Source organism: Malaclemys terrapin, chromosome 21 (assembly GCF_027887155.1).
Source record: "Malaclemys terrapin pileata isolate rMalTer1 chromosome 21, rMalTer1.hap1, whole genome shotgun sequence".
NCBI classification, from domain to species: domain Eukaryota; kingdom Metazoa; phylum Chordata; order Testudines; family Emydidae; genus Malaclemys; species Malaclemys terrapin.
Window position 1 is genome coordinate 3,683,588 of NC_071525.1, and position 24,017 is coordinate 3,707,604.

General features: G+C 58.6%; 1 protein-coding gene across 1 annotated transcript in view; it reads right to left on the reverse strand.

Moving 5' to 3' along the window:
- Positions 1–3,481: 3,481 nt before the first annotated feature.
- NTRK1 (neurotrophic receptor tyrosine kinase 1) overlaps positions 3,482–24,017 on the reverse strand; it is a 28,765-nt gene continuing 8,229 nt past the window's right edge. Inside the window, exons 2-17 of the mRNA XM_054010917.1 lie at positions 23,304–23,378; positions 22,693–22,764; positions 20,653–20,721; positions 19,537–19,691; positions 18,474–18,622; positions 16,599–16,725; positions 15,103–15,432; positions 14,388–14,405; positions 13,634–13,692; positions 12,577–12,679; positions 11,540–11,686; positions 10,747–10,877; positions 9,784–9,956; positions 7,280–7,520; positions 5,471–5,629; positions 3,482–4,276 (exon numbers count right to left, since the gene is read on the reverse strand). Of these exons, the coding sequence (XP_053866892.1) occupies positions 4,091–4,276; positions 5,471–5,629; positions 7,280–7,520; positions 9,784–9,956; positions 10,747–10,877; positions 11,540–11,686; positions 12,577–12,679; positions 13,634–13,692; positions 14,388–14,405; positions 15,103–15,432; positions 16,599–16,725; positions 18,474–18,622; positions 19,537–19,691; positions 20,653–20,721; positions 22,693–22,764; positions 23,304–23,378 (2,194 nt within the window). The 3' untranslated portion in view covers positions 3,482–4,090. The remainder of the gene's footprint in view (positions 4,277–5,470; positions 5,630–7,279; positions 7,521–9,783; positions 9,957–10,746; positions 10,878–11,539; positions 11,687–12,576; positions 12,680–13,633; positions 13,693–14,387; positions 14,406–15,102; positions 15,433–16,598; positions 16,726–18,473; positions 18,623–19,536; positions 19,692–20,652; positions 20,722–22,692; positions 22,765–23,303; positions 23,379–24,017) is intronic.

Genomic DNA, 24,017 nt, shown 5'->3' on the forward strand with positions numbered 1-24,017 from the left:
ACACCCCCCGTGTGAAGCTGCTGTACAGAGAAAGCCAGGCCGTGGCTTCCGTGCAGCCAAAGGCCGTGTTTTCCCAGGGCGGTAGCTCTCTGCAAAATCCTGGGGGTGCCCCAGCTCTGTAGTTTTTATGGCAATGTAGTGAGGTCCCAGCTGGGCCGGGGAGGTATAGCATTGCTACGTTGCAGTAAAAGCTACCTGGCCTTGCCGCCACTGAAATTTTATAGCAAGATTAAAAAAAAAAACACAACCCGCTTTCGGCCTAGGCAGCGGGTTACTCTCTGCATGAAAGTTAGTACGGGATAAGCTAGGGCGTGAATTTAAAAGGGATGAACTCTCCCCGGTTAACACAGTGCGTGGATGCCCTTATTCTGAATGCGCTTAATTCACGTCCAAGAGGGATTAAGCTAATTCGGAACAAGACACTCGCATTCTGGAGTAAGAGCGTTCCCCCCACCACCGCCGCCCCCACGGAGTTAATCAGGACTAGCTGCTCCAGAACTGCTCCCCATGTAGACAAGCCCACGGTCACACCAAGAACCAGGAATTGAGCTGCACTCTACCCTCTAGGTCGGGGTAGCCAACCCGGGGCTCCGGAGCCACATGCAGCTCTTCAGAAGTTAATATGCGGCTCCTTGTCTAGGCACCGACTCCGGGGTTGGAGCTACAGGCGTCAACTTTCCAATGTTCAGGGGGTGCTCACTGCTCAACCCCTGGCTCTGCCACAGGGCCTGCCCCCACTCCATCCCTTCCTGCCCCCTCCCCTGAGCCTGCAGTGCCCTCGCTCCTCCCCCTCCCCTCCAGAGCCTCCTGCATGGCACGAAACAGCTGGTCGGCGTGGCTGCCGGTGAGTGGAAGGTGCTGGGAGTGGTGGGGGGAGCTGATGGCTGGGGGGCTGCTGATGTATTACTGTGGCTCTTTGGCAATGTACATTGGTAAATTCTGGCTCCTTCTCAGACTCAGGTTGGCCACCCCTGCTCTAGGCACTCCTTCCTCTCTTAGCACACGGGCGCTTTCCCTTCCTCCTGTGTGTCCCAAGATGCTCTGATTTCTCCTTAAACCCATCTCTCCTCCTGAAGGCACTGCATAGCAGACAGGGCCTGGCTGTGTGTGGCAACATGGCCCGACGTGACCCACCCCTAGCAGATCTGCGCCGGGTGCCGCATGAATCAACCTCCCGCTGGTCACGGCGCTGGCTGACTGGGAAGCCGTGGCCAAGGGTGAAGGAGAGAGCGGAGGAGGAGGGAGGCAGGGGAATCATCCTTTTAGGAAGGAAAGAGAATAATTTTCCAATGAAGCCAGGCGCTGGGCTAGCCCCCGCGGTAAAGAAACAGCAGACGCAATAAGTCCCGCTCCATCCATCGCTTGGAGTTTGAGTGAAATTGACAGGAGATTTTATTCCTTATTATTTTCCTTCACAGAGTTGACGTAGTGCTCAGAAAGCCACGTCTGCTATCCAGAGCCCTGCCAAGGGCAGAAACAGCGCTACAGCGATAGGAACACCGAGAAAGCCAGAGATCCAGAAGGCAGCTTCTAGATTTGTAGGATCCTGTTCTCACTTACAGCAGCATCAATTCCCTTGTGACGGAGGCTTGGGCTCCAGGGGAAAGTTCCACTTGTTTAACTTAAGGGGACACATGGGGCAAGTTAAGTGGAATTGACTACAGGTGTGAATTTAAAGTGGATTCGTTAAACTGCATTAAGCCCCTGTGTGGACACACTCATTCAGAATGAAAGTGGCCTTAATTTGGTTTAATTTAATTCATTTCCAAACTGAATTAAGGAAAAACCATGAATTAAGGGGAAACTTTTATTCCGAATAAGGAATTTAAAGTGGTTTAACTAACCCACGTTAAATGTTAATATGGATTAATTTTCCTGAGTGTCCCCAGGGAGACAAGCCCTTAAGGTGTGAATTTAAACTGATTTAGTTAAACTGGTGCAACGCTCTTTCCCCCTCCCTCCATTTTGGTTTAAATCAGGTTTATTGCACTTTAGTCATTTGGCAACAGGCTTAGGGTTAAACTAAAGCAGAATAAGCTGCCTTCACACCTGAATAAGCGTCCACACAGCGGTTTGCACCACTTTTAACTAAACCAGTTTAATTAACCGGTGTCAGTCTGGGTGTAGGCCCTTCCACTGCTCTGGCAATGTAAAGGGGCCATAAAGCGGATGGAACTGTGATGGGCTTGTCTACACCCAGAGTTATTCCGGAATTGTCACAGCACTTTAAATTCACACCCTGCCTTAATCTGGATTAATTTTCAAGTGTAGACAAGCCCTCACAGCAGTGATCTAGCTCAGTGGGGTCCTAACCCATGACTGCGGTCCTGGATGCTATCACAATACAAATACAGAATAATAATTTATGCCAAAGCTAAAGTCCCTTTACGTTGCCAGAGCAGCCAAAAGGGGCCTCGGTGCAAATGAGAATCAGGCCCAGCAACTTCAGTGGAGTCACTCGAGATTCCATGGGGGTGAGGGAACAGAATCAGGCCCCATCGGTTTCAGAGAACCATAGTGACCCTTGGGTCAGGAGGGGATGACTGACTGCCTGGGCAGCCACACGCTAGCTCCCTGACTCACCTTTCCGGCTCAGACAGCTCCTCCCATTAGCAGCTGGCCAGATGGACTTCCTAGCCCCAGCCCACAATCACCACGCAGGGCCTGAGGCCTCCAGCGTCACGGGGCCAGATCCTCCGCTGGTGCAAATCAGCATCGCCTGGAGCGATGCAGATTTACACCAGGGGAGGATCTGCTCGCACGGGCCAGGCAACAGCGGGTCTGACATTCAGGGTGTGGCTACACACTGCAATCATGGGATGCGACTTAATCTAGCTAGTGTGGGTACCAGAGCCAGGGCCGCCAACAGCGGGTTCGGGCCCCGGTGGAAAAAAAAGTTTCGGGCCCCCCAGCAAGGGTGGACCGGCTAAACGGGGCCGACGAAGCCGAGGAAGCCAGGCCCTGGGCCCCATCCCGGACTGCTGGACCCCGGTAATTTGTACTGGCTTCCCCCACTCTCGTCGGCCCTGACCAGAGCTGTGAAGTCAGGACAGCCCAGGCGTAATCACCCAGGGTCCCGGGCAGGCCGGTACGGCCCACGCTCAAGCCAGTGCTGCTGCGTTTTTGCTGCTGTCTGTCCCGGAGCCGGCTAGATCACAGCAAGCTGCAATCACAACCCAGGACTACAGCGTGGACGTCTGGACGCTGCTCTGGGTGCTCAGAGGTGGGTGTCGTTGCCCAAGAGCTGCGAAGGGATTTTACAGCCAGCCCTGCGGCGGACAAACGTCCCATTATTACGATCAACTAGCCCCAGGACTTGGCCCAATCTCTCCCCCCCACCCCAGATAAGCCACTACAGTAAAGAGCTAGCGTGTATAATGATAAATAGCGTTAAACACGTTCATTCCATTCAACAGCAGTCCTCCCCGCCCCCCCACTCCCCCTGCCCGCTGGCCTTCCCCCAAACCTTGGGGGTCTGGGCCCACGAAGTGTCCTCCCCCTGAAATATACATGGCTGGCGTTAGTCCTTCAGCCAGTGGGTAACTAATAACTGATGTGTCCGCGTCACCTAGCAGGGGGCGGAAGGAGGGTCGCAGTGCCAGGGTGGAGTCTGCTGTAGGAAGAGATATAGGGCAGGGGTCCCCCACCCACTGAGGTGGAGGGTGTCCTCCATCTGTCCCTTTAGCATCCGTCTGTCCATCTGTCTTCGGCGGGTGAGGAGGCTTCTGGAGGCTGAGTCTGAATTGAGGGCAGCACGCGCCCTCCCGCCACCGCTCTCGGGGGGCAAAGGGCAGCAGCTTGGGCCACCAGCCAGAGCTGGAAAGAGGCCAAAGGGAGAGACTTTCGTATGAGGTTGACAGGTCTTGGGGAACTCGGTCCCATCTCGACACCCCTGCCTGAGGGAACAGTCCTGCCGAGGCCAGAGATGGGGAACCTCTCTGTGGTCCCATCACCTCTGACCCCAGGATGGGGGTGGGATCCTGGCCGATGCGTCGATGGGGCAAGGGGCAGGCGAGGAGGTAGGAGGAGGATCCCGGTGGGGTCGTCCTGAAGGAAGAGCCAGTTTCCTTCCCCGTCTCCATCCCTGTCCTTAGCCCAGGACGTCCAGGTAGACGGGAGGGGTCTTGACCAGGGCCTGAAGCCGGCTGTGAATCTCCTTAATGTTCTGCCTCTGCTGGGGTTCCCGCTGCCAGCAGCCCTGCATGATGTCGTACACCTCCGAGGGGCAGGTTCGGGGCCGCTCCAGCTCCCGGCCCTGTGTGATGCACTCGATGGCCTGCGGAGAAGCAGAAGAGGAGATGAAATGTCTGGGTTTCAACCCCGCAATGACTAGCCCTGAGCGGAGGACACGGCCGACACGCTCTCTCTGCCCAGGACTGAGCTTAGCTACACCCTTCCAGCTGGGGGCATGGGACGGTGCTGGGGGTAAGACACAGGAAGGGGAGTCAGGACTCCCGGGTCCTTTCCCAGCTCTGCTGCTGAGTCCCTTGTCACTTCGCCGCTCTGTGCCTCGGTTTCCCCATCTATAAATTGGTGATGACCCCCTCCCTGCCCAATTCCAACCGGCCCTTAGCTGTTCTGATCTGGGGGCCATGGGAGGGGGTCATCAACACGAAACCAAGAGACACTGGGCTCCCGCTCCCCAGAATCCCCCTGGGCTCAGCAGAAGGGAGGGAAAGAGCCATCAATCTGCTCCGGGGGACTCCCCGTCTGCTCTGGGAAACATTAGACCAAGGGATGGGCAAGGAAGCTCTTAGGTCACGCAGTGAGTTTGTTAGGGGCAGGTCAGGTTTCACCCCAGGCCGGCAAATTGAATCAGATCTTTCATGCTTTGGAGAACTGAAATATCTTCCACCCCCATGAGCCCTAGAGCCAGGCTGGCCCCTCCCTGCTCAGCCCTGGCCATCCCAGAGAGCGGGACCGGCTGGGCCCTGTTAGAGGCGGAGGGTGTTTTGCCCATCCCTGGCATCTCGTCGTGTGAAGATCCTGCAAACTGATCCCCACCCCGCGAGTGTTCTTAGCCCCGATGGACGCAGGGGACAGAAGCTTAGAACACAGGAGCCAGTGGAAGAGCTGGGGAGAGGACCCTGGAGTCCTGAGTCCCAATCCCTTCCTCGGGCCCCCAGACCGCACAATGGAACCCAGGCGTCCTGACTCCTGTTCCGCCTCCTCCCAGAGCTGTCGACAGAATCCAGGAGTCACAACTCCCAGTTCCCGGCTGTAACCTCTAGACTGCACTGCCACACAAGGGACAGCATGCTACGAGCATCTGCTTTAAGCCATGGGGGATGGGATCCTAGATGGGGTCCCCCCTTATTTCTTAGTCCATCTCCTTTCTCCCTAGCTGACTTCTTGGCCATCAGAGAACCAGCAGCTCAAAGACCCTGATCCCTGGAACTAACCCAACCGTTCTCCCCGACCCCAATCCCGGCGCTGCCACCCACCCCACGCTCGCCGAGCCACTCTTCACCTCAGTGTTGGACAGCTGGTACCAGGGCTGCTTCCCATAGGTGAAGATCTCCCAGAGAACCACCCCAAAGCTCCAGATGTCACTTTCGGTGGTGAACTTCCTGTAGAGGATGCTCTCCGGGGGCATCCAGCGGATGGGCAGCATGGTGCGTCCGCCCACCTGCCAGAGAGACCAGGCAAGGATGGGTTAGCCAGATGGGTGGGGAGGAGGGCAGAGTCAAAATATTGCAAGAAAGAAAGAAAGAAAAGATAAAAAGAAAAAAAAATGAGAAAAGAAAGAGAAAGAAGGAAGTAATTTGAAAAAGCCAAAGAAGGATGAGAGAGAATGAGATGAGAAAGAAAAAGGGTTGAGAGAAAATTAAAAAGAAAAGAAAAAGTCAGGAGAGAAAAGATGAGAGAAAAATGAAAAAGAGGAAAGAAAGAGAAGGAAGAATGTAAAAGAAGGAAAAAGTGGGAGAAGAAAGAAAAGAAAAAACCACGAAGGAAGAAAGACAGAGGGAAGGAGCAGAATGGAATGAAAAAAGAGAGAGAAGAGAGATGAAAGGGGCGGGGCTGGATTCTCCATTTGCTCACTCCAGCGTGAGACCAGCGTCACTCCTGATTTACACCAGCAGAACAGAATTGGGCCCAGAAACGGGCTCATTTCATACCATCTCTCTCTCTCTCTCTCTCTCTCTCCCCTTTATTTAACCCTTTCACAACAGCCCGTCGGGGGCCCCTCCCACCTCCTGGCAACGCTGCCTTTCCACTCGCTAAGTGCTCTGCGCTCCCTTTTCCATCGCAGGCCCCATTAAATATGCATAGGGGGCTGAGGTGGGGCAGGAGCTAAAAGGGAAAATTGGAAGAGGCCCCTCGGAGCCCCCTGCCTGTCACAGAGGCCGATCCCAGCAGAGCTCTTGACGAGATGGAGATGGATGGGTCTCCGCAGTCAGCAGAGCCCTCCGGCCGGCCGGCCATGTGGCTTGCGATGCGTTTGCTCCGAGAAGTGTCACTCTTCCAGTGCATTGGCTACCCCGGGGCAGCCAGCGACTGACGCTGCGCTTTCCAGCAATGGGGGAAGAGTGGGCTGGGGTCTTCGAGGGAAGCGTTGTCTCTACATAGGAGGAGCAATTCCTCCACTGGCACTGAACGCAGCCTCGCGGACCTGGGCAGAGGGGTGCTTGGGAAACGGGGCGCAAAGAATTGGCTGATGGGATCCCTAACGGGGTTCAAACATGGGACCTCCAAAGCATAGATTTCTACCAGAGTAACTCTGATAGCTGGCAGCAGTAGTAGGCTATTATCCTTTATATGGCCCAACCACTGAACTCCATTAGCTGGCAGTAATTGTAGGCTGTTATCCTCTATATGGACCAGCCCCTGAGCTCCACTAGCTGGCAGCAGCAGTAGGCTGTTATAAGTGTCAGTGGAGGGATGAGACACGGATGTTGACAGTGAGTTATGAGGCAACTTGCGTTTTCTCCCCAGTGTGAGGCCTGAGCCTTCACCCCAAACCTGATGGGGCCTAATCGGAAGGAAGACAGGCGCTAAGGAGGGGGGGCAGAGGAGGTGCTGGGAGGTTACAACGGGGATAGGCATTTGGAGACGAGGGACATGGCCACCCTAGTCAAGGGAGGGACAGACACAGCATGAGCCAAGCTGTCTGAGAGCACCGTGCCAGCCCAGGCCAGTAGCATCCGCTCCTGCTGCGCCCACGCTGGTGCCGCTAGAAAGGCCCTGATTGACTCCGCCAGGCTATGGATTGGGTCCTGGGCAGGCGTGACAGCAGAATCAGGCCATTTCCCCGCCCCTCCCCACCCAGGGAGCTCACCCGGTAGTAGTCCGTGCTGTAGATGTCCCGGGACATGCCGAAGTCCCCGATCTTCACCACCAGGCTGCGGCCCACCAGGCAGTTGCGCGTGGCCAGGTCGCGGTGGACGAAGTGGAGCGAGGCCAGGTAGACCATGCCCGAGGCGATCTGGGTGGCGATCTGCAACATCTGGCTCAGGGTCAGCTGCCCAAACGACTGGCCGTTCCCGTTATCCAGGATCTTGGCATCTGGCCCGTGGGACCTGAGCAGGGCAAGGGCAGGCTGCAGTGAGGCCGGGCTCAGAGCGGACCCGAACTGACCCGATTCTTCAGAGTCTGCGGCAAAAGTGCAAGCCAGCCTGGGTGCAGCCAGACCGAGGTGCCACCAATGCCCGAGGCCCAGCAGGCAACTGACTAGGAGGGACACGTCCAGGTGATCCCAGCAGGCGATCCATGCCCTACGCAGCAGAGGAAGGGGAACCCCCCTGCCAGTATGATCTGGGGGGGAAATTCCTTCCCGAGGGCAGGTGTGAGAGTGTGTATGCTTGAGGGCATGTGTGTGTGTTGATGTGCGCATTGGTGTTTCTATGAATGTCTCCATGCGAGTGTGTGTAAAGGGGAGAGGGTTATGGGGGGAGGTGTTTGGGCGGAGGGGTGAGGATGTGGGGCTAGCCCAACTCCCTGCCCCCCCCCAAAGCCTGTGGGGCTGGGGTTTGAGGTGCAGACCCGGCCGGCGGGCGGGGGGATGCTTTCCCCCTCACCCAGCCAGGTGCCCGCACGCACGGGGCCCGTTTGATGCCAAGTGCTGCTGACAGCCTGGGTGAGGAGGCCGGGGACAGGCCCGCGCGGCTCCGGGGAAGTAAAACCATTAATGCCAAGTCCCATAACAATAATCATCAAAGGCAGGTCTCAGAACTCATCCCATGGACACTAAGCGATGCCGCTGGCAGCGCCCCGTCTAGTGCCAATACCTCGGGGGCCAATCGAAAAGTCTCTGCTTATTTCAGCTGATGGCCAATCTCCCTCTATTTCAGCCTCTCAGACAGCTAATCTAATCAATATTGCAAGGAGGCCGCATTAGCAGGGCCGGCTGTCTGAGCTGCCGTGGTAATGGAGCAGTGAGGGGGGGGGGGAATCCAAGGCAGGGAGCGCCATAACGGGGCGAATAATCCCGAGTCACGGCCGGGCAGGGCTGGGGGGAAGCCTGGAGAAGTGTGTGCTAGTGTCGATGTGGCGCTCGGCGTGTCACTGAGGGTCGAGTGCGTGTGTGGTGCAGGCCGACGTGCATGTGTTGTGATGCCATAGTTGGCACCCTGGCCCCTGGATGGCCCTGTCGCCCCTGAGGCTCCCAGCTGGGGGTCACCAAACAGCCCCCTAACTGGGGCTGGCGTGTGTGTGTGTGGGGGGGGGGGGGGGGTGACAGTGTATTATTTAAAGGGCGGGTGGGGCACGTGTCCCCCACCCCATGGCAGGCTATCAGGGCTGTCCCTCCACTTTGGCCTGTGTCACCCCCGGCAACCAGGCCTAGCGAGGGGATTGCAGCAGGGGTGTTATTTAGCTGCCCCCCACCCCACTCTTATCTCTGCGGGGGGCCCCCCCATTCTCCCCAGGGCTGTCTCCAGGACCACCCCTCACCCCGGTCCTCTGGATGGCACCCCTCCTTCCATCCCATGGCAACAGCTGCCCCCCCAACCCCTGAAAATGCTTCAGTGAGCCCTAGCGCCTGGGCAGGGGCCCTGCCACGCTGCAGCCGGTTGGGAGAAGGACCCTCGCATTTATCTGCGGTTCCTTCATGCCGCAAAGAAGGCAGAGCTGGCCCAGGAGGGCATCGCAGAGGGGACCAGTCTGCGTTTGCCACGGCCTCTGCTCCCCGCCTCTCCCTGGCTTCTGCCTCCGATCACCTTGCCACCCCCATTCTTCACGGCCGCCCCACATCCCGGCTCCCCCCATAGCTTCATCCACCCTCCCGCATCTTCAGACCCACCGTCTCATTTCAGGCCCCATTTATCCCCCATCTGCATCTCAGCCGACCCGGCGGGCCACGTCTCTCCGCGCTCCATCAGCCGGCTCCACCCTCGCCCCTGCTTCTCTCCCCAGCCTGGGCACAAGCTCCTTCCCCCTCGCAGCCTGGGTCGCCCCCCTGGTGCCACCCCAGCAATTCCTGAATCCTGGGTGAAAACCACCTCTCACAACTGATCCTTTGTTCCTCTGCCTCCCTCTGGTGTTGGAGCGCCACGGGGCACCTTGTTCACCGCGTATGGGGCTGGCACAATGGCCTTTTGGGGCACCACCCTGCATGCAGGGGCCGTGCCAGAGGGGGGCCAAGGGCGTAGAGGGGTGTGCTGGGGGAGCAGCTGAAGGACACCGTATTCTGGCTATTTTGGACTGCTGGATGGTACCTCAGGCCGGAGGTAAGTTAGAGCAGCCCCGCTGGCTGCTCTAATCTACGCTGGGGGCCGAAGCAGCACAGAACCACCCCATCCTATCCCATCTCCTGCCCCATGCTGGCTGCCGGCCGGGCCCCACCTGAGAAATCGGTTGAGGTCTCCGTGCTTCATGTACTCGAAGACCATGACAAGGGGCTCGCCATCCGTGCACACCCCATAGAACCGGACGATGTGCTCGTGCTGCAGCACCGTCAGCAGCTCCGCTTCCCGCTGGAAATCCAGCCGGGCGCTCTCCGTCGCCTCCTTCAGGGCCTGCGGGGGGGGGGGGGGAGACGGGCCCAGAGAGGGCAGGGTGAGCACCGGGGCTGGGGTCCCCAGGGGCATGAGCTTCCTGCTTCTGCTCACGCTGGGCAAGTCGTTTCATCTTTCTGGGCCCCAGTCCCCATGTGTGACATGGGGAACAAACCCACCCAGTTAGACTGATAACGATTCAGGGCAGGGACTGTCTCTCCCCTGGCGTCCGCGCAGTGCCTGGCACAACAGGGCCTTGATCTCAGCGGGGCAGGGACTTTCTCTCCCTGAGTGTCCGTGCAGCGCCTGACACAACGGGGCCCTGATTTCAGCCCTGTGCTGCGGTACTGCAGCACTCCCAGAGCTGCCTCTGGCTCCGTCCCCGCTAACTGCCAGGAGGATTGAGTGGGCCAGTCGCCGTTCATGTGGGACTGTGTCCCCATCACAGCTGGGAAAGAACCCGGGCCGTTTGGGTCTCACCCAGAGCTAGAACCATAGGGGCGAGTTTGGATCTGATCTCCAAAGGGGTCTAGACTGGGCTCCCGTTCAATACATTGGCGTGCGGCTATACACTCACCAGTGCCCCCTACTGGATGGAATCAGAACTCCTCAAAAGTGTGTCATATGACCTATACTGCTGACAGCAAATGGGGATTCTCCCATAGCTCAGGTGGATCTGGGTTCCAGTCCCACCCTGCCTGTTGTGAGTGGCTGCCGCTTGCAGCATGTTGACAGCCGTGAAGCTCCCAGGCGGGTCTTGAGATCCCCCCACCCCAGTGGAGGCTTCCAATGGAGGAGGAGACGGGGTTACCTTGACAGCCACAAGCATCTTCTCCTGCTCGGGGATGAGATTGTAGCACTCGGCTAGGAAGACCTTCCCAAAGGCCCCTTCCCCCAGCTCCCACTTCAGCACGATGTCCCTGCGCTTGATGTGGTGGACACCTGCAAGGAACAAGGACTGAGCAAAGCACCCGGCATCACCCCCACACACCCCGGAGGGGAGGTGTGGAGCTGGGCGGGGAGCGGCTGTCTCTCAGGGGCGGGGATCTGAATGGGAAGAGGGCCAGGGAGACAGGGCAGGCTGGGATGGGGGCTGAATTTGGAGAAAGGGGGAGTCGGGGGCTCCAGTCAGGAGAAGGAGGAGAGAAGCCAGAGGGATCTGGCTGCATGAAAGGTGGGGTGGGGCCTGGGGCTCTTCTGGGGAGAGGAGTGAGGGATCCTGGAGGGGCCAAGAAAGAGGTCCAGGTGGGAGGGAGCAGATGAGAACCCCTTGCCCCTTTCCTTTGCTTTTGCTCCCCTACAGCCAGTCCAGGACTCCCCATCAACACCCCGACCCATGGCCAACCAGGGCTGGATGTGTGTGGGCGTGGGTGCACCTTTCCCCTGCTATAGAACCCAGATGGGCCCCACGCATGGGGCAAGGAGTGCCAGTGAGTCCCCGTGTCACTCCACCCACTTACACCCCTGTGTACCCACGTCCATTCCAGCCCCTCCACCTCTAGGACCTGCCCTGCCCCTCCTTAACCCTCTGGGAGCACCCCTTAACCCTCCCCGGAACCCACCTGCCCCTCCGGACCCGCCCTGCGCCCCCCCAGGGCCCTTACACGTGTCGCAGAAGTACTGCGGGTTCTCAATGAAGTTGGTTTTCAGCCCCTCCAGCTTGCTCTCGGCTGAGGACTGGGGGCTGCTGCCCAGGTTCATGAAGTGCAAGGACATGGCCAGGTCGTCATCCTGGGCCAGCACGGCCGCCCCTGCGTGGGACGGGGGAGAGATGCAGTAATTACCAAGGGGGGTTGTCCCTGATGCCCCCCACACACCTCCCAGGCATCTTCATCAAAGATCCAGCAGCGGGGCCGGGAGATCTGATGGCTCCAAGCCCAACGGGGCACAGACAGGGGTGGGGAGGGCCGGGCACCGGGGTGATAAAATCCCGCTTCTCCTGAGCTGCTGAAAGCAGATGCCCGTCAATGCTCGGGAGCCCTGGGATCACAGGTGGGGGGGCCCGCCTGGCTCCAGCCCAGGGGAAGGTGAAAACCCTCCCAGCCAGCCTCTCCTTGGGTCCCCCGAGCCTACCTTTGGGGAGCCCCCTGCAAAGTGAGTGAGGGTCACTCCATGGCAGCGTCTGACCCCGCTTTAGCCCCTGCAGGGGAATTTATCCTGGCCCTGGTCCAGGGAGCGACAGGGGAAGGCAAAGCTCCCAGCACTGTTCTGGGCATAGGTTAGAGCAGCCTCGGATGTTGCAACACCTAGTGTAGACGGGGATCCCCTGGGTTTGCTCTTAATTCCCCAGTTGAGGACCTGGCCTGACTCACACTAAGACGAGCAGGACCAAATCCATGCTGTGGGGCCTGAGCTGCAGAGGGGCCCATGGGAAGGGATCTCGGCTTGCCTAGCGTATAGTTCAGGAACCCGCATTTGGTCTGAGAATCCAACACGCACCACACAGCCCTGTGCCTGGTGTAGTAACAAGCTCAGTAAGGGCCCTGTGGCCGTTCCACTTCGGGGATAACAGCCTACTACTGCTACCACTTAGCGGAGTTACTCCTTCAGCTCAAGCGGCAGAGGCCTGTGCTGCCAGCGCCGACGTTCGCAGCATCGGTGAGCCAGGAGGAGGGGGTTTGCAGCGGCGACGGGGACTTACGGTTAATGCCGAACTTGGAATGCCGCCCGCATTTGTTGAGCACGATCAGCATGATGGAGAGGAAGAGGCACGCGAAGACAGCCAGCGCCACCGCCACGGAGACCTGCAGAGAGGGAGGAGACGCAGCTCAGTCCACAGGGCCGGAGGGCGATCCGGGCTTGACTTCGGACCCAGACTCCTGGTGCCTGAGGGCTGGGATCCCGGGGCACGAACTGGCCCATTGCAGAGGTGAAGGCCCAGCTGCCATTTATGGCCCCCCCCCCCCCCCAATCGACCTCGCGGGAGGTTGGATCCAGGGCTTTGGTCGAGGCTCTTCTCTGATGTAAAATCATTACAGCCACCAGCAGGGCGGAGAACATGCCATGTGGTATAACCCACTGAAGTCCTCTGCCCTGCCCAGCAGCTGCCACCTGAGGGCCTCAGAGCCCTTGCTATTATTAACTAAGCCTCGCAAGCCACCTGGAAAGTGAGTCAATGTCACAACACCCATTTCTCAGAGTGGGAAACTGAGGCACAGAGCGGGGAAGTGACTTGCCCAAGCTCATCCAGGGTATTGATAGCCAAGGTCAGAAGAGAACCCAAGAGTCCTGGCTCCCAGCCCCCACTGCTCTAAGCACTAGAAATGCTGCCTCTCTTTTAAGTGGGGGAAAATGCACTAACACCACAACATGAAACGACAGGGCAAGCCAACGTTGTGTAGAGGTCACAGCGCAGGCCCGGGCATCAGGACTCCTGGGTTCTGCTCCCAGCTCGAGGAAGGGAGTGGGATCTAGTGATGCGAGCAGAGGGCTAGGAGTCAAGATCCCTAACCTGCTGTGAGTCACTTTGTCTCTCTGTGCCTCAGTTTCCCCACCTGTGAAGTGGGGGCAAAGATACTGACCCACCTCAGAGGGGGCTGTATTGGTTCATGTTGCCAATTGCAGTGAGCTCCTTCCAGAAAGGTGCAATAGACCCTACAGTTACGTGTGCCCCATCCTCATGCGGCAACAAAGGCAGGAATATTCTTGGTGACCTCTGTCCCGCCCCTGTCCCCCAAATCCGCTTTCCCAGGGCTCACCCCAAACGTGTGCTCCTCTGACGTTTCCACCGGCCCGTCCAGCGTGCTGTTCCCCTTGCCTGCAGCAGGGAGAACGGCAGCAGCGTTAGCTCAGCCTGAGAGACAGACGCAAGCTGCAGAATTCAGGGCTGGATCTCAACGTTTCCAGGGTTTTTATTTTGGGGGATCAGTGATGAGTCTGGGTTTGGAGTGGGGCTAGTAGCAAAATGTGGGGGTTCCGCTGTTAAGCACCCCTTTTGGGGGCAGGGATACGGGGTCTGGGTCCCACAGAACCCCCCAAAGACCCATCCTCTCTCCTGTGCAACGCTGGAGGATGCGCTGCAAGATTCCTGCTTCCACTTGACCCACGGAGCCAGATCACAGGGCCAGCCAGTGCCCTAGCCACACACCCCTCCGTGCACCTGGCTGCTGCAGAACCTCCCAGGTGCATCCAGGTAAGACCCCCCAGGTTATGCCCTGAAGATCCTGTCAGTTTCACTGGAAGGCAGCCCTGGCGTGGAGGACAAGCTACCCAAGGCCCTGGTTGCATGAATTCAGCCTCTCACACCACAGATCCTCTGGCTTCTCCTCCCGAAGGAGGGGTTGGTAACGGGGCAAGGGGAAGGGTCTGGAGCAGGCGGGTGGGATGCAGTCCTGCGGGGTGTGCAGGGTTCAGGGTGCTCCCACCGCCCAGGGTAGACGGAGCCACTCAGGAGCCTTGCAAAGTTCAGGCAGGGGGACAAAGAGAAGCAGCCACCACCCAGGAAATACTCACCCACCGGAGGCAGGGACACTGCAGCCGCGGGCAAACCGGGAGGAAAAGCATCGTTACTCTCTGCACAGCATCAGCACCAGCTCCCTGGACCCCTGCCCTGGCCACCCCACCCTCTGCCCTAAGCGGGCCACACCCAGCGCCGGCAGCCCCACAGCCTGGATCCAATCCAGATCAGAGCACCCCTCCACTGACTTTTTGCTCAGCCCAAACCCAGGGCCTGAATGTCCTTCCACACCGGTGTAAATCCAGAGTGACGCCCAATGGAGCGACTCTGGTGCAAAACTGGTGTGAGCAGGAGACTAAACACGGCCTCGTTGGGGTGAAGCGAGTGCCGGGTGGAGCGGTGGCATTTCACACCCCAGCTGCTCCAGGGAGGGGCCAGATTTGGCCCTTGTAGCTTCAGTCTCGACCCATCTCGACGAATAACCTTCAAGATCTTTTATGGAGCCGTGTGGAGGGCAAGAGCAACCCCGAAATCGAGTATTATTATTAGGGGCATTACTAGAGTGTGGAGGAGATCAGGGCCCCGTCATGCCGGCCACGGCACAGACACGGTCTGAAATGGGTGGGAGGGGAAACTGAGGCACCCCTACCCACCCTAAGCAATTCCTCCCCATCCTTAGTGCTCACCCGAGGGTGGGTCCCATGGTGGGGAAAGCTCTGTTCCCAGCCCAGCAGGGTTATTAGGACCCAGGGTGGGGGAGGGGAGCCATACCAACAATTGGCTCCTCGGGGTTGAAGCTGAAGGGGTTGTCCATGAAGCGTCCCGGGACGGTGCGGGCGTCGGCGCCCAGCGGGTTGCGGGCCAGCAGGGTGTAGTTCCCGTTGTTGACATGCGTAGGCCGGTTGAGCTGCAGGCAGCCGTGCGCCACGGTGGAGTTGTGTTCGTACTCCACGATCTTGGTGTTGATGTACTGCCCTTCCACCAGGGCGGAGCCGTTGAACAGCCACCGGAGGGCCGGAGGCGGGTTGCCGTCCACCGAGAAGGGGATGCACCAGTAGTGCTGGGAAATGGCTTCCTGCAGGTCCAGGATCACGGCGGGGACTGCGGGGAGAGAAGACAAACAGGGGTTCAGGCCGGCGCGTTGCCCCAGGGACCAACAGCGGGCTTCGGACACAGTCACTAAGCCACCCACATGCCCGCCGGGCAGCCGGGGTTACGGATTCCTAAAGGGGAACTGGGAACGACTCTCCCAGATTGGTGCTAGAGGGGCTCCGGCTAGCAGGATGGATATTCCATCTCGGGCTCCCAAGCCCCCCTGAGCCGGGGCTAGAACAGCCAACCTGCTAATTTCCGTGCACTAGCCCGAGCCTTGGTAGCGCAAGACCACCTGCCTGGGCTGGGCAGCTCACTTGCAGCTGCAACGAGCCAGACGCAAAGCCTCTGTAGGGAGCAACCAGATGGCCTCCCTACCACGCAGGATTAGAACCTATGACCTATAGCTCCAAAGCACAAACCACTAGCACTTAAGCTAAAGGAGCCCTCTCCTGCCCCCGATCTCTTACATCCACTGTGGGTAACCACAAAAGTGTAGTGCGCACGCACACACAAACACACACACTCTCTCTCGTTCTCTGAGATTTTCAACGCCACCTAAGGGATTTAGACGCATCCCGATCCCGTAGACGATGCTGAAGACCTCAGTCGGAGTTTACAGCCTCCGCCTTGCAATCTACGTGTGCCTCGTGCGGTGGTGTGGCCCCGTTGCTCTCGGGATGGAGCCCCAGAAACTGACCTGACTGCTGGGAAAACTGGCTTCTCAGCTGAGAATAGAGCAAACGGTTTGCTCTTACGGTCAACCGTTATGGTCACATCTGAGCCCCACCCCGATCTGGGTTGTACTTATCCTGACAGCACCCCTGCGAGGCAGGGCTATCAGCTCCATGTCAACCATGGGAAACTGAGGCACGGAGCGACGAAGGGGTGATGGCAGCCCACGCGGACGAAGCTTTGATTTAGCCACATCGAACAACAACAGCTGGGAAGCCATGGCATCATAGCCAGTGTTCCTGGAGCTATCTAGATCCAAACAACCTCAGGTACATCTCCACCGGCTGCAGTGCTGACAGACCCTAAGTGACTTGCCCAAGGTCACTCCGGGAGTCTGTGGCAGAGTACAGACTCGAACCCAGGTCTCCCTCGCCACCGGGCCATCCTCGCTCTCGTAAACCCTGCCTCCAGCTGCCCAGCCAGATCCGCATGCTGCTTACAAGTGACATTCAGCTGCACAGCTTTCTTGCTGGGGCCTGCCTCGTTCTCCACCCAGCAGGTGACGTCTTTTCGGTTAAAGCGGGAGGAAACGTTGAAGATCTGCAGGGTGATTTCCGAGTCCGACATCTGCAGGGACAGAGAGAGAGAGCTCAGCTTGTTGGACACCAGCGCTGTGACGCACTCTCATCTGTAGCCCCCTGCACAGAGGGGCCAATCAAAAGCTCAGGCCCCAACAGGGAAAAGCCTGAACTATGGGAGAATCTCCACTTGCTGCCACCAGTATAGGGACTTGGACACTCTGCCGTGTTATTCTGACCCCAGCCTGCGGAGAGCAAGGGCAGCACAAGTGAACTGGGTGCAAATATCCCTCTTTCTGCAGGATTTAGGCCAATCGCTTGTACTAAACACCCCGTGGCCTGGTCTACCTCATAAAAAGGACAAGGCAGCAGGGTCTAGTGGTTGGAGAATCGGCCTGGGGTTCAGGACACTTGGGGTCTGTTCACTGCCTGCTGCATGACCATGAGCAAATCACTCCCCCGCTCTGTGCTGCTGATTCGTCTCCCGTCCCTTGTCTAGTCTGCAACCTCTACAGGACTGGCGCTCTCCTTCACAACATGTACGTACAGCACCCGGCGCAACACGGCCCTGATCTCGGTCACTGCATGCTACTGCTATCCTGATACTGCAACTGTCATTTGTGGTGTGCTAGCACCCAAAGGCACGGAGTGTGTTAAGTGTTCGGCACCCTTATACGTTGAAATGTACCACGGGAATCTCACCTCAGCATGCTCTCTGCTGTTCAGTATTTGCAGAGAGGCAGTTTGGGGGATTCATAGATTCATAGATTCTAGGACTGGAAGGGACCTCGAGAGGTCATCGAGTCCAGTCCCCTGCCCGCATGGCAGGACCAAATACTGTCTAGACCATCCCTGATAGACATTTATCTAACCTACTCTTAAATATCTCCAGAGATGGAGATTCCACAACCTCCCTAGGCAATTTATTCCAGTGTTTAACCACCCTGACAGTAAGGAACTTTTTTCTAATGTCCAACCTAAACCTCCCTTGCTGCAGTTTAAGCCCATTGCTTCTTGTTCTATCCTTAGAGGCTAAGGTGAACAAGTTTTCTCCCTCCTCCTTATGACACCCTTTTAAATACCTGAAAACTGCTATCATGTCCCCTCTCAGTCTTCTCTTTTCCAAACTAAACAAACCCAATTCTTTCAGCCTTCCTTCACAGGTCATGTTCTCAAGACCTTTAATCATTCTTGTTGCGCTTCTCTGGACCCTTTTGTATGCCAACCTCTGGATGGGGGTGGTTGGCATACAAGGTCCGAGGTCCTACAGTACTTAGCAGGCACCCCCCAGCTAAGGAATCTTTCCCATGAGGGAAACTGAGGCACAGAGCAGTCATCTAGTCGGTCACTGGCAGGGCCAAGCTTAGAAGTCAATCAGTGCAAGGCTCTGCAGCCCATGGTCCTGCCACTACACCTCACTGGTTTGCTGGGTCCGTGGCTTCTAGCCATCGGGCCGTGCTGCTGGGGCGAAGGAGCGCTTCCGTCCTGCAGCACAGGGAGCTAAATTTAAATGGGGCTTGGCTTCAGGCCTCCCGCAGGGGCTCCGTGGGGCGCCCCAGGGCTCTGGGGCCATGAGTGGTGGATATTTTTTAAGTGCAACTTTCTTCCTTGAAAAATGTGGCGGGTTTTTTTTTCTTTTTTAAAATGTTCTCCCCTACAATTGGAAATTTTAGATGAAAAAAAAAAATCACAATTTTCCCTGGGCCGTGGACAGAGTTTTCAACCAGCCCCAGCAGGGACCCGGGGCCGGCCGCTGTCCCTCTGAGCCCCAAACCATAGCGACCGTATTGTCTTTGCCTTGGTGATGATGGTGGGCTCGGGTCCCACGTCGGGTAGGATCCAGCGCCCGTGTGCCCGCGGCTTGCCCGTGAAGTGGCACGTTAGGTTCACGCTCTCGCCCTGCTGCACCAGCTCGTCCTGGTAGTCGATCCAGATCTCTGGCGGGTCTGCCAAGGAGAGGGGAGGAGAACAGGACATTGGCTTTGCTCTGACCCCCAGGCCAGACCCTTGGAGAATCCAGCCCGGGGGTCACTGAGCCTGGTGCCTGCTGGGACAGAGCCCTGCGGGTTCGGCCAGCGCTGTGCTCATGGGGTGCCTTGAATTAACGAACCCCAAAGCACCACACTGGGCTCCAGAGGGAACCCTGGCCCCTGCAGAAACTCGACTCGCTCTCTGTGACCCCAGCAAGTCGCTTGATTTCCCCTCGCTTCTGGGACCCCTGACGAGATCAGGGTCCCGGGTGGGGAGGGGAAGCGCCATCAGCAGCCAGCTAGCCGGGCAAGAAGGGAGAGCAGGCCGGGTCCTCGGCCGGAGTCAGCTGGCACCAAACAGGGGCCAGGCTGAGACACATCCTGGCCGCGATGCCCGTGCCTCTGCTCCCTGGGCATCATGAGGAGACAGCGCACAGGCATCTCAGCCATGCCAGGAGCCTGGTGGGGGGGATCCGAAGCCAGGCCCTCCCCCACTGTCCTTTGGCTTCCTCTTTCTCTGCTCGCCCTGTCATCCATCCAAGCCAACACCAAACCCACATGGATTCTGCCTGCTGCCTCCCCCAGTACTACCCTATGGGAACACCCCTTTTCCCCCCCATAACGCCCCATGGGAATGCCCTGCTGCGCCCCCCAGTACTGCCCCACCAAAATGCCCTGCTGCCACCCCTGCCCCACACACCTGTGCCCCAGTATCGCCCCGTTGTCTCCAGATTTACCCTGGTGCAAACAAGGTGCAGAATCAGCGTGAGGCACAGCGGACCGCAAGTCCCCAGCCAGTGCACAAGAGGCTGCGTGTTCCCCTGCACATCAGCCTGCCCCACTCACACGCCCAGCCCCACCTTGCTCCACTTCTCCCGGCAGAGACCTACCGCAGTCCTTGAGGTGTAGGTCCTCCAGGGGGATTTCCTCTCTCTCCTGCCAGCAGCTCAGGGACTGGTTCCCCAAGTCGGCCCAGCCATTCCTTTGCCACAGCTGCAGCCAGCGGATCCCACACGAGCACAGGAAGGGGTTCCCCACAAGGACCCTGGGCGGGGCAGAGGGATGGGAGGCAGGTCAGGTGGAACGAGGGAGGGGGATGCTAAGGGCTCTGTGTCAGAGCTGGGGAAAATTTGGGTCCCGCTGGATCTTGGTGAGGCGACAAAGCTCTCACCCCTGAGCCGACCCCATCCCTGGACTCCACGTCCAGGCAGTCTGGGATCGAGAGGGTACAATGGGAACTGAGCTCATTTGACTCCAGAACAGGCAGAGTCAGCAAAGGACAGGGACCCTCAAAACATTCAGCCAATGGGCCAACGCGGGGCTGTCAAACCCCGGAAGAGAACCCCTGGTCTAGAGCGAGTGGAACAGTTCGAGGGGCAAGAGAGTTCACTTCACCTAACATAGAACCCGCTCAGTCATGGCCTTCTAGAGCAGATCTGAAAACCGGCTCCTAGAACACGATCCTAGAACTGAACTGGAAAGAGGGTCCTAGAAGAGGTCTAGAACCGATCTGGAAATGGGCTTCTGGAACAGCAGGCTAGGACTGAATTAGGAAAGGGTTTCTAGTCGAGCTCTAGAACAGGCATGGAAACCTGCTCCTAGAACACGAGTCTAGAACTGAACTGGAAAGAGGGTCCTAGAAGAGTTCTGGAGCAGGTTCAGAAGAGCGCAGCTCCCCCGGATTGAAACAGAAACCGGTCTGTGGACTCAGTATTGGACAGTGTCCCGGTGCAGTCACTAACTCACAGCCATACCCAGATCGCCCGTCCCTAGGCTGGGGAAGGAAGGACGGAACCAGAGCAGTTGTTAGCAGGTGGCACCTGCGTCCACCAGTTCTGGGGTTGGCCCACCCACGACAATGGCCCCCCACCTTTGGGGAGGGGCTCGATGCTCCAGCTGGTGTCAATCCGGAGTGACTCCGGTGCAGTGACCCTGGGGCACCAGGCTCTGAGTGTTGCCCTGGCAGGCGATGGTTTGGGGAAAGGCCCCCGTCCGGGTTTACTTACAGTTCCTGCAGGGCCAGGGGATGGAACGTCTGCCAGGAGAGCAACTGCAGGTAGTTGGAGGAGAGGTTCCTGCCGGCAGGAAGAGAGACCCCCACTGAGCTAGGGGGCCGGGTCCCCCCGCTGCGAAACGGAGAAAGCCTGGTTCCTCCCCGGGCTGCAATGAACTGGTCCAAGCCTGCCTGGTGGAGAGCGTTCTCCAACTCCCATTGAGCTCACAGCAGCTTGGAAAGACCCCAACCACCCTGACTGGGCTGTTCCCTTCCCCCAGCCTGGTTAGAAATATCCCCCCCTGCCCTCGGCGGAGACAATTCCACAACCTCCGGGCGCTCAGCCCTACCCATCTATCAGGCATCGCCAGGGCCCTATAACCACAGTGGTTGCGCTTCGCACAGTTGCTATCGTATTTATCCCCCCCAAGGGCAGGAGGGAAACTGAGGCCCAGAGACACTAAGTGACCTTGGCCAAGGTCACCCGGGGAGTTAGAGGCAGAGAAAGGGACCGAATGCAGATCCGCACCCTTTCTCTCTGAGCCCAACTGTTCCAAATGATCACCTCTGGTGCCCCCCCCCCGCCCCAGCTCTTTGGGGCAGGGCCTGTGGGAGCGCTAGAGAGACCCAGTCCTGGAGCAGGGCCCCGTGGCGCAAAGCGCTATACAGACACGCAGTGAAGACAGGGTCCCTGATTCAAAGAGTTGATAAGAGATGAGAGAAGGTGGTGGGGAGAGACAGAGCACAAGGAAAGAAGCCGACAAGGCAGGGCACCATGACGGGCCGTGAGCAGCACCAGCTCACTGGCTGCCTATCTGTTGTGGCACCTTTTGTGGCTATCACGCCAAAAAGCCGTTTGAAGAAGGTGTCTAACTCACTTAGGCACATTTGTAAACCCCCCCCCCAGTTGCCCCTCTGCATTCCTAAGCACCTAAATGCCTTGGGGACACCGGAGAGGTGCATTATGGGAGCAAAGCATTGGCCGTCCCCCAAAGCAGGGCCTTGTGGGCGGAGAGGGGTGAATCCGGGCCACTCCATCAAGCGTTGGGGAGAGAACATGTCTGTCCTCCCCGCCAAGTTAACCCCCCCCTTGGGATCCGGGGGAGCCCCCTGCACTGCGGCCGACACCTCCACTCTGCCCCAGCGTTGTGCTATTGATCCAAACCCTTCAATCCGAGGGGAGGATCAAAACAGCTGTAAGCACCCGGAGGGAGGGGAGGAGACGCCTTCCTGGGGGAGGTGGGAAGGGATGGGCGGGGGGGGGGGGCTGAGGAGTGATGCCTGTCCTGGGAATGGGGGCGGGCGGGGGGTTTGCTGCATGCACATGGACGAGGGACAGGGACTCCCACCCCAACGCAGTCGCTTGGGGGCAGCGTGGCTTCCCCATGGGGTGAGCTGGGAACGGGCCTCCCTCCTGCACAGATCAATGATTTCTCACTCAGCAGCAAGGCTCTGTGGCCCAGGTCACCCCCCTCCTCAGGGCCCCGCTCCCCCCGTCCCTGTGCCCCAGCTGCCAGGGGATCGAGTTCGGCTGCTCACGTCGATTTCAGTCGGAAAGACAGCTGTGCCCGATCAATCCCCCTGGCCTCTAGGCAAGGGGAACAAAGCCACCCAGCACGGGGAGGAGTGCCTGAAACTGATGGACGGATGGATAGATAGATAGACAGACGTATATCAGCTGGTGAAGCCGGGGGCTGGCTAACGTGGCAGCCTCGCCCATTCGGGAGGGCCCAATCCAAGATTTAGGAGACCTGAGTTCTAGTCCCGCCACTGGCCTGCTGGGTGACCTTGGGCAAGTCACATCCCTTCTTTGTGCCTCAGTTTCCCCTCCCACCTTTTGTCTCTTTCGACCGCAAGCACTTCAGTGTGGGGACTGTCTCTCACGATGCGTATGTACAGCACCTGGCGCAGCAGGGACCCCTCTCAATACAGCTACGGGTTGCCCATTGCCCTGAAAAGACAGGGGCCCCCTTCACTGGGGAAAAGGCAGGCCCCACGGGGAAGCACTGGCACAGAGCGACACGACGGGAGCCCTGCAGGGGGCGCTACTCACAAATGGGTCAGCTTGGGGTTGGCGCGGAAAGCATCGGCGGCGATGTACTGCAGCCCGGAGGCGGCGATGGTGCTGGAAGGGAAGAGCAAAGAGACGTCGCGAATTTCCAGGTGCTGAGGGCCGAGGTCACGGCAACCCTCACGCCTGCGGGGTTACGCCAGGGCTGAACTTGGCCCAGCAGATTTTCTTCTGAGCCGCAGCCCAACTCCTACCCCGCATGCCCCCGCAATGCCTTGTCTGCACCATTCCAGTGTGGGTGTGAACGCTCCCCCGCCGGGCCTCCCCTGCCTAGTTCTCTGATTCCCCCAGGCAGCCCAGCATGGATTAGAGCAGCCTTCAGGTTGCTCTAAGTGACACCAAAGTCTGGAAAGTGCAAAGGGGAGAGTTAAAGCTACCTTAAGTCCCCATATCCCTGCCCCAAGGCCCATCCTAGGGGCTCCCTCAGCTGAAGTGGGGTTTGGAGAGGGTGAGAGGCAGTGGAGATTTCATGGGGAGCTCCGTGTACCTCCAGCCCTGTCCTTGATAATGGGTGGCTTTGCCCCCCCATACACCCCTTGCATGCCCCCCCATCCCACCCACCCCCAAACACATGCAAGGCTGGCGCTACTCACAGGTTCTTCAGCTCTCGCAGGGACTTGGTGTCGGCCTGAGTCAAGCTCGTCACGTCCTTCTGGTTCTCGATGACCCTGCAGGGGAGACACAGCCGAGCGCGGGGCCTGTCAGTCCCCCAGGGCCTTTCTCCTGCCCCACAAAGCCAGGCTCTCTCCCCCCACTGGGATGAGCATCAGCCGACTCCAATCCTGCCCTGTCCTGAGGGGGGCACCAGGGCTGAGAGAGTGGGGAAGGGGGAGGTTTTAGCGCCTGGCCAAGGAGACCCGGGATGATGGGAAGGGAAACGGGGGGTTTGTGGGGCTGTCAAATTCCGAGGGGAGCAAACAACTTCTTAAAGCAAGTTTCTGCTCAGAACAAGGGGGGGCTGTTCCGCCGGCTGGAGGGTCTCATCCCTCTTCCCCACCCCCCACTCCAAAGCTCTGTCCCCCCCTTGCCATTATCCCCAGGGGCAATGGGGCTGTCACTCACTGGGCAGCCCACGCCAGGGCCATGGGTGCACGGCGAAAGCCGACATCTCAGGGACTCCTGCGCCGGGTGGCCCCATCCCGGAGTCACTGCTGCAAAAAGCCGCCGAGCCCTCATCTGGGGCACGTCCCGTCTAGTGGCCTACGCAGCCCCCCTGCTTTCATGGCAGCCCCTGGGGCCGTGGGGCAGCGTGGCCTACTGACTAGTGCACACGACTGTGACTCGAGAGACTTCAGTTTGTTCCCAAC